This window comes from Corvus brachyrhynchos, unplaced genomic scaffold (genome assembly GCF_000691975.1).
Source record: "Corvus brachyrhynchos isolate BGI_N302 unplaced genomic scaffold, ASM69197v1 scaffold365, whole genome shotgun sequence".
NCBI lineage: Eukaryota > Metazoa > Chordata > Aves > Passeriformes > Corvidae > Corvus > Corvus brachyrhynchos.
The window spans coordinates 43,947-53,477 of record NW_008239544.1 but is presented as its reverse complement, the minus strand read 5'-3'; the positions used below and the strand labels follow the sequence as shown (position 1 = coordinate 53,477).

Genomic DNA, 9,531 nt, shown 5'->3' with positions numbered 1-9,531 from the left:
GCCTCATTCGCCGCACCGACACGCTCTGGCGGCGGCGCTGCCGCGAAGGTACCGCCCGCCCGAGGGGATGCACGGTCCGGGGGTCCAAGGGCAGCAGTCTCGAGGGTGCAGGAGGACACGGAGAGTGCGGGAGGGGATGGAGTGGGCATCCTGAAGGGCCGGGCTCCGTGGGTGCCGGGCAGAGCTGGGGTCTGGGGGTGCAGGCTGTGGGGCCGTGGCTCGCAGGGCTCCGCGTGTGCAGGGTGGAGAAGTGGGCACATTTCGGGTCCCCTGGGCACGGTCCCTTGGTGGTGGCACTTGACTTGTGGCAAAGGGCATTGAGTTGAGGTTGTCCCCCAGGGGTAGCTGAAAGGGACGAGTGGGATGGCAGCAGGCCGGGGAAGATGATGCCTCCATGCAGCATGTCCTTGGGGGAATCCTGAGGATGGGGGGTTTCGGCAGCGAGGACAGGGAATGCTCAGCCCCTGCAGCAGGGAAGAAAGGGGTGCCCTTGGGATTCCTGGAGCCGTGGAGACACGGGGAATACACCGGGGTCAGGGAGCCCTCTGGGTCCTGTGGTGCACGGAGGAGGCCAGGGACATCCTTTGGGGAATCATAGGGCCAGGTGTGGAGAGGTTCCAGGTTCGTGTGTGCATTTTCCAGGGATCATCTGGTGCAAGGATGCTGTGCTGCTGTAATGTGAAGGCCTGGGAGGTGCTTTTTCCTCAGCTGTGCTCTATGAGGCTGCAGTTCTCCCTCGTTACTCCTCATCCTTGTCCTCCCACCGTTGTGGCTCTCTGTCCTCTGTTATTTCAGTCCTGTCCCACCTCCCAAGGTCTGCCTTGCTGTGCTCATCCTCTTTCCAAACGCTGCCATCCTGCCAGGTGCTGTTGCTGCCAGCACATGAAGTCATGTGTATTTCCCTGTTTGCTTTCTGTTTTTAATACCAGTGAGGGCACAGGGATGAAAGATTTGGGTATGTCAGTGGCTGCCTGCTGTGGGATCTGTTGGAATGCCTGAAGCCTTGCAGGAATGAATTCGTGCCTCTATCAGCACTATCCAAGAACCTTTGGACAACACAAAAACTGCACCTGGAAAATGTAAACCAAAGCATTCTGATTTCATAGTTCAGCATTGTCCCAATAATTTAACATTGGTTGTAGGAGACAGGCTAATGAAATGGTGTTAATTCCTTCCTTACACTCCTCTAGTGACTTAGAGCCCTCATGGATGTTTGTGTGTTTGATGAATGGTTTGCAAAACTTGACTGATTAATTATTTTAATAGGTTATGATCCTGGCAAGATGTGTATATAGAAATATATGTCACTTTTTAACTATAGGCACGGTTGACTTATAAAAGAGCCACTAAATTAGGCCTGGTGGGGAAATGCATTTATTTATCTAATTCATGTCTGCTCCTCAGATTTTCTTTTCAGTAGATAAAGCAGTGTTCAAAAGCTCAGCTGAAATTCAAGGAAATGAAGGAAACAGTGGAATTTTTATGGCTAAAACTAACCTGGACAGGAAGGGAAGGTATCAAGACTACACTTTTGTCTATGGCCCTTAGCTAACTACCAGGTGAGAGGTGCATAAACCAAATTTTGATGCTTTTTGCATGTAATTTCTCCTGCTTCCCAACATATCCATTTCAAGGAGTGTCAGAGAGCAGCTTGATGGCTGCTGGTGTGGCTGAGGAGGCTCCTGCAGCAAAGGCTGGTGCCCAAGCCGTGCTGAACAGATATGGGGCAGTTCCTGGCCAGCAAACTTCCTATAGTGGTGAAACTGAGCCTGAATCTTTTAACCAGCCCTGGTTTTCCAAACAGTTCCTCAGCTGGATTTCTCAGGCTGTTTGTGGTGCTTTGCATTGCTCTGCTGTGGTAGGAGTGGAACTTTGAGTAGTTGTACACACGAGGATAAAATTAGGCAGTATTTTATGGGTAAACATCAGGTGTTGGTAAATAAATACACATTTAAAACTTAAAATACTCTGTGCTGTGTTTCTGCACAGCCATGCACTGGGGGCTGTGTGATAGTCAAACATAAAATGTCATCACTTTTTGTAATCTTTGCCAAAACCAAACCAATTCTCATCTCTAGTCAGTGCTTAAGTGTGTGTTTGTATTGCCTGAGTCGTGTGGTGAGGCTGCATGTCCTAAAAACAGAACAAGAACACATGTGCCTTGCTGGTTTATTTGCTCTGAGGCCTCCTGATGCTCATGGAATCACAGAATATCTTGAGTTGGAAGGGATCCATGAGGATCATCCAAATCCAGCACGATGTTCCAGAAGTAACTGGGAAGCTTCAGCTTGGTGTCAGCTGCATGTGCAAAACTACTTCTGTTTTTAGGAATGCACAGCAGTGCAGAGGCAGGAAAGAATCCTGAAATTCATCAGAACAGACAGAAGCTGCTCTGGGAGAAGCTGTTGTTGCAGTGCTTTGTTTTGGCCATTTTTCCCTTCTCCTTGGACAAGAGCAGCGCTGGATGTGAGGAACAGCCTGGCTGTGTCCCAAGTTGGATGGGGCCCTCGGTCCATGCAGTGTTGATGTCTTGCTCTGCCCTGCTCTGGGCCAGCTCAGCTGTAGATTAGTCTGAAAACATGCTGTGATTATTCCAAGTGTCCAGAGGACTTGTCTGCCTGAAAGTGGAGTGGCTTTTGCTGCTGGTGGAGGACTGGGAGTGCGCTGGGATGAAGCAGGGGGAATTGTGTAGCACTGACACGACTGTCAGAGCTGTTGTCCTTTTATCATTGCAACTGTTTGGGGTAAACAATGTCTCTGGATCGCTTCCTTGGCAAGGAGAGGGTTGCAGTCACTTCCATGTTTTCTATAAATAGGAGATTGCTGATCTCTGCAGCAGGAGCAGAATTAAAGCTCGTGTCACCCTGGCTGGTGGCCTGACCTACCTTGATTAACACCTTATAGTCCATTTTTAATCTTTAATTTCTTTTTTCTTAAACCAGAACAGGGCGAGTGCAGCAGGGCACCTGGGAACAGACCAGTAATGCAGAATAACCAGCTCTAGAGCTTGGAAGAAAAGGCTTTTGTTTGTGAAAACAGCCTCCAGCAGCTTTTGGGCCTGCTGCAAAATGTCAGCCAAGGTGCTGAAGTTTCTGACCTTCAGGTTGTATGGAAAGAGGTGCCTGTGGAGAAGAGTGGGGAAAAAAGGCTGGGAAATGTGGTTTGTACACTCAGTGAGGAGACTCTCGGGTGGGGTTCAGCTCTTACAAGACTCCAGGGAATCCATGCAGGAGTTTGATGCACAAAAGCTGCCACAACAGGAGCCATTTCTTGCAGTGCTGTGCCCTTGTAAAGGTGGAGGTGATTTTCATAAGTCACAAGGCTCCAAGCTCCCTTTGTGTGAGGTGAAAGCATTGTGCAGTGTGTCAGTCTGTGGCTTTTCTTCATCTCTGATGACCTTTTCCGGCCTTTAAACTACAACCTGGCAGTGGTTTGCTGTTCCTCACTGCTCAGGCAGGTGCTCAGCACTCTCAGCCACCCTTCAGAGTCTCAGACCTGTCTGCAAGCTGCACATCTTCTGCTTTAGGGTTTCCACAAATACTTGCATTTGTTGCAGAACAGATCTCCCTTTGCTCCATGGTAACTCCAAGCTTTCCCCTGGGAGAAGTGTTTGGGAGAGGACTGGGTGTGTTTTAATCTGATTGCTCAGCCTTTGGAAACAAGAAGCCAGTTCCAAATTTGTCCACCTGGTATTTCAGAGGTGCTAACCTGAGAATCTCCCATTTTTGTGGTAGCTGGAATAATCCGGTGAGTTTTTATCCTCTCTGTTCTGTGTCCAGCCTTGTGAACATGCATTTATCCAGGGATAATTGGAGGATTTGATTAGCCAGGACACAGTGGGAGTTCAGTAATGGTGAAGGGGATCGAGCTCTGCCAGACATCGTCATTTCCTCAAAACTGTGGATGTGCACACACAGCTTCCAGCAGCTCCCTGGCATTGCTGTGCTGGGAGAGGCAGCAGAAAAGCAGGAATTGGGGCTTTGATGTGAGCACAGGGGTTCTTCCCAACCTGGGGTGGAAGAACCTTGCTTGTTTTTAAACTCCTGCATGGGCCACGCAGGGTGGGGGTGACAGAGCTGCTTTTGGGGGAGGAACAGGGAATGTGAGACTTGGAAGTGGGAGCAGGGCAAGGAATAAATGCCACTTGGAGAAGTATTAGTGCAGCTCATGCCTAGATGGAGACTGCTTTTCCAAGTCCTTTAAATTCCCGTGCATGTGACCATGGAAACAGCAGCGTGTCCCTGTGTTTGGGAAATCAGCACTCCTTATAAACCCACTCCAGCAGCCTTTCCAGCTGGTCAGTGGGAACTTGGAAAAACCAATTTCCATCCTTGCTTTGGGAGCAGGATTAAGTAGCCATTTTCTAAGGGTGTGAATTTCGGTGACTATTAACTCCTTAAAATAAAAATACTTAACTCAGTGAGCTATTGCACTGAGATACATTTCCTTAAAATAGATTTAATTGCACTGAAGTGGAATTTTCCAGGAAGCTTGAGCTCTTCAGATCTTTCTTGGAAAGGGATTTCAGTTCTCTGTAAAGAAAACCTTACCAGTTTTCTTTTTCTCTCATTATCTTGAAGCTCTACTTGCTGTTAATTTATGTCCCTCTTGCCTTCTGGGTTAAAAAGAGATGGCCTTTCTTGCTTATGATGTTTGGAGGGGTGTTGTTTTTCGGCACTGTGAGCCAAGAGATTGATTTTTCCCATAAAATGGCCATCGTGGTGTGAACAGCTGGTTCAGGAGAGCTGCAGTAATGCACTTGTGGAGCTCAGCCATCACTGTGGCATTTTCACTCTCTGTAGTTGTTTGCTGACCAAAACAGGGTAAGAATTAGTTACAAAATGAGTGTTAAAGCACATTAAGATGAAATTATTTTTTTCTTGATAATACTTTCTTATAGGACTTGGATATCTAATGACAAATAACATGTAGCAATATACAAATCCTAAATTTTTGTTATTTAAAGGAAATTGTTATTTGAATCTTTCCAGGAAAGGTTTTAATTGCAACCACTTTAATAATGGTTTGACTTTCATAAAATTTCACTGCAGGTTATCAGGAGCTCTTGCATGAAGCTTTGACATCAAATGCCTTCCCGCCCTGTTATTTGGAGGCAGCTGCTGGTGGTGGATCTCCCATGGCACTCACTTGAGTGATTTATGGATTAGGGAGAAGGCTTTGGGAAAAATCAGCCCCTTGTGTGGGAAGAGAGAGTGTCACTCTTGGTGCTGTTAAGAGATTCCATTTGGGCAGAATCCTCCCTTTCCCATGCAGTATAAATCCCTTCCCTGCCTGACTTCAACCTGCCTGCAGTGGGAAGGGCTCATCTCACCCATCCTGGGGCCAGGTGAGTGTTTGTTTACATGGACAAGAGTTGCCTGTTCCCAAACCACGCTGTTCCTGCCCTCTTCCAAAGACTTTCCAGTCAGCTGGGGACATTCCACGCTGTTCCCTGCATCCCTGTGATGTGTTTACCCACCACATTCTCACTGACAGAGCAGTGCTGGAGAGCCTGGAAGGCTCTGGCAGGGTGGGGCTGCATTCCCAGGCTCCCGTGGAGCTCTGGTTTCATGGATCTGCAGGACACAGCTGGCACAGACCCAGCACTAAGTGGTTTGTTTGTGCTGGGCTGTTCTTCCTGCGAGCTCAGCTCGTCTGCCCTCTCCTAATTGTGCTTCCTCAGCCCACCTTGGGATTGAGCTCTGAACCCTCAGAGCTTCCTCTGGCTTTGCCTACAGAAGTCAGCAGGAATTCTGCCGCTGCCCTTGGTGGTTTTTGACGAAGGGCAGCGTTTGTTGTGCCTTGTGCCCCTCTCACCTTTGCTGCCCTCACCACCGCTTAGGCGGAGCGATGTGTGCGGGACGGGTGTTCCCTGGAGACAGGCTGACAATAAACCCTCTGAGTGCTTTCTCATCATGTGCTTGTATTTATAGACACAAGGAGGCTGAATTCATTCAGGGAAACTCCTGCTTTTCTCATCTTTGGAACCTGAATGCTCTCCTGCAGCAGGTTTCCAGCGTTAGGTGGTGCTTCACAGCCACAGTTGGTAATTCAAGGATGCTCAGCTGAGGATCAGTTTCATATTTAACGGCTTGATGAGGGTCTGCAGAGATACAGTTTTGTGTCAAATAGCTGGCAGATGTTTGTGCTGCTGAGGAAAGCTGCTGTTTGATCTGTGCTGTTGATGTCTTTGATGTCAAGGAGGGCACTTTCCACTGCTGAGATCTATCGGGGTCACTGCAGCAGGGTGGCATTGTCACTGCTGATTTTTTTGGGATCTCCCTACTCTCATTTCCTCCCTCTGCTCTTCTGAAGATTTCTGGCATTGAGACATTAGTACTTGGCTTTTATTAGTTTTGAAGTTTCTTAGAAGTTCGATGTTGACTTCCTGAAAATGAAAGGAGAGAATCTCATTTTCTGCTTCAAAGCTGCTCCGAGATCTCCGACTCCCTTTGTTTTCGGGGCTTCTGGGAGCAATCAAAGGCATCTGCCTGTACAACAGCCCCCTCTCAATCTGATCTGCTTTCAAGTGTAACCATATTTGTGCATGCTGGGGCCTGTTTTATGTCTCCATTTCATTCTTTTTCTAATCTGTGACCTTTCCTTTAGGATCCTAATAAGCAGTTTTCCCTGTCGGGTACCTCAGTGGGAGTAGATAATTGCTCTGCACAGCGGTGATTTGCTGGAAACAGGCACACAGTCCCAGCTGGAATGGGGATGTCTCCCACATTTCACACTCTTCCTGGCTGAGGTGTGAGCAGCTGTGAGTTTGCTGGGTGTGTTTGTGCCTTATGGTGTGTTTGTTGCAGGCATTGCTTGTGAAATGTCTTGGAATCTTCCACAAAATCACATCCGGTTTTTAAAGCAAAAATAAGGTTCTTGGTCTACTCTGGCAGCTTCAAGAATGCACCTGATCAGATCTCAGTAGCTGCTACCAAGACTCTGGGTGCAAACCTGTTTGTGCCAGAGTTGACCCTTTTTTCCATGTTGTTGCAGAGTATGGAGTGTGTGAAAACCTGAGGAAGCTGGAGATCACAGGAGTGTCCTGTCGAGATGTTTACGCCAAACGTAAGTGGTAAACCCAATCCAAATCTTGCTTAATACCTGTTTTTAGAGCATAGAAGTGTTGAATATTTGTTGAACTTTGATGGCAGAAGTTGTTCAGACTGACTTGCAGGGGTTTCATTGGGAAGTTGACATGTTTGGAGTTTTATTTCATACCAAGCAGATGCCAAGAGTTGGGATTTCTGTGCCTCCCAATCCTTTGGTGGGAAAAGAGCATGGAATTTGATTTTTTAATGAAGTATATTGGGGGTTTTTCCTCCTGTTTTGCCACTTTCAGATTTTGCTAAGGAGCTAACAGATATTTTTTCTAAGCCTTGATCTTAGTGAAAGGAAATGGCTATAGGAGAGTAGAAAAGGGATGAGCATTCCCTGAAGGAGGAGAGCCTGGCAGGAGCTGTCAGTGTGTTTTGGGAATGTCTGTGGGGGTGGCACCCTTTAGAATCTTGAAGCAGCAGTGACCTCAAGTACTGATCTTAAAGCTGGGAAGAAGAACAGGTAAAAGGGGTTTAATCCCATCCTTAATAGACTTGCTGAGCATCCACAGGAAAATTACTTCATCACCTGATATCTGTCTTTCCCTTTTTATTCTATACTACACTAGGGATGGAGCTGCCTAATTCTCCTGGCTGGGAGGGCTGAGTGATGCTGAGCCAGCACACGGATGTCCCCAGAGAAGTCCCATTAACCTTTAATTCCTATTTAATCCCATATCTCTGTGTGGCACTGATGTGACAGCTACACAGCACACACCAGGTCAGATGTTAGCTCTTCATTGCCACTTTTCAGTGGGACAGCATCTCTTCATGACCTGCAGTCCTTTTTACTACGTAACTTCCATGGCTCAGAGATATTAAAGTGATACTTGGTGCTTTTTATGCACAAGCTGTGGGTAAAAATGGCCCTCCTGGCTCAGGACAGTGGTGACTCTCTAGCCCGGTATCTCCCAACCACGGCTGTGGGTAGGAAGGCCGAGGAGAGAGCAACCCTGTGGGATATTTTCCTAAACATTCCCATTGTTTGCAGGTTTCCAGAGTGTAATCAGTTCGTTTATTTAATAACCTGCAATAGATCTGTCTCACTCTGTTTCCACGAGTAGTTTTCAAACCCATGGCATCCATTAGCAGAGAGTCACACTTGGTGTGTGAGAACCACCCCTGTGATGGTCTTTCCTGCACTTCTGTGTGAGGTCTGTGCCCGTATCCATCCAGCAATCCCAACCAGTGATGGTTGCTCCAGAGTGGGAATGCTTGGCAGCCGTTCTGGTTTTCAGGATGCGCCATCTCAGCTCCTCTGCTCAGATGCAGAACTTTGCCCTGTGCCAGGAGCAGTTTCCTGGTGGTGTCACCCCATTTTCTCTACTGTCCCATAAACCTCTTTAATTGCAGAGGAGTTAATTTGGGATTACTGCATGGACTTTTCTGTTCACTGAGTGTGCTTCTGTGAGAAATGGTGGGGCAAAATGGGAACTGAGCTCATTGCCTGAAAGCAGAACTAATCCAAGGCCTGGGCTGCTGTCCGTGGACTTACTTGGTCTTCTTGAGGCAGCAGTGCAGAGTTTGAGGAAGGACTTTGATTCCACTTGGAATTCACTGGATGCCATTTGTGAATAATGTCTGTGGGAATCTGGAACACATCCTGTGTGAGAAATCCTGCTCACACGAGACCGGGGGTGACGGAACCAACTGGAAGCAAAGTCAAGGAGAGAGCTGGACTTCCCTGTGTGGTTGTCCCAGATCCATGGAACTGTTTGCTGGTCCCAGTGGAGCAGAGTTTGCTGGCACTCACCCTGCTCTGTCTGTTCAGGTATAAACCCACGGGTGAAGTCGGGGCGTTTTATGAAAATCCTGCCCGACTACGAGCACATGGAGTACAGAGATGTTTACACCTGCCGTACGTACCCCGCTGCTGCTGCTGCTTCCTGCACCCAGCACGCCCGGGATGCTGCATGGAGTGTGCCCTGGCTTGGAGCAAAGGATTGGGGATGACCTTGGGACAGCAGGGAGGTGCCACCAGTTGTGGCTGGTGTGTGTTAGAGGAGCGCTGTGACCCTGCGGGGTGACAGCGTGAGCAGGGCAGGCACTCAGGGGTGTTGGTCTTTTTTTGAGGTGCTTTTTTGAGGATCTCTCCTCACAGAACAGGAGCACTCACTCTGCTCGTTGGGAATTGCACCTTTCTGAGAGGGAAGAATTCTGATACCCTGGTGAGGCCTCCCAAAAGCAACTCTGGACTGGCAAAGAGCTTTGTCGTGATCCAAGTGAGCCACAGTCAAATCCACAGCCCTCTCCAGTGCAAAATGCTGAGTGTTCCCATAGTAATTCCCTCCCTGCACACTGAGTGCTTTTAAGCACCATCTGTCTCTAGGAAATGTTCTGCTAATGTTTTAAAGATTGTGATTTGCCTTCCTCATTTTGGATAACCTTTTTTTTCCCCTCCTCGTGTTGTGTTGAGGGAGGAATAGTTAAACCC

General features: G+C 48.0%; 1 protein-coding gene across 4 annotated transcripts in view; it reads left to right on the top strand.

The window, feature by feature from the left end:
• The first annotated feature begins 6 nt into the window (after nt 1-6).
• Nucleotides 7-9,531, top strand: part of FBXO31 (F-box protein 31) — a 24,476-nt gene continuing 14,951 nt past the window's right edge. Inside the window, exons 1-3 of one of the 4 annotated variants that reach the window (XM_017741387.1) lie at nt 7-48; nt 6,997-7,068; nt 8,869-8,955. In XM_017741387.1, coding sequence (XP_017596876.1) covers nt 8,901-8,955 — 55 coding nt within the window. In that variant the 5' untranslated portion in view covers nt 7-48; nt 6,997-7,068; nt 8,869-8,900. Of the gene's footprint in view, nt 49-212; nt 5,348-6,996; nt 7,069-8,868; nt 8,956-9,531 lie in introns of those variants that run through there. The other 3 variants (XM_017741385.1, XM_008639145.2, XM_017741386.1) reach the window with 3 other exon arrangements.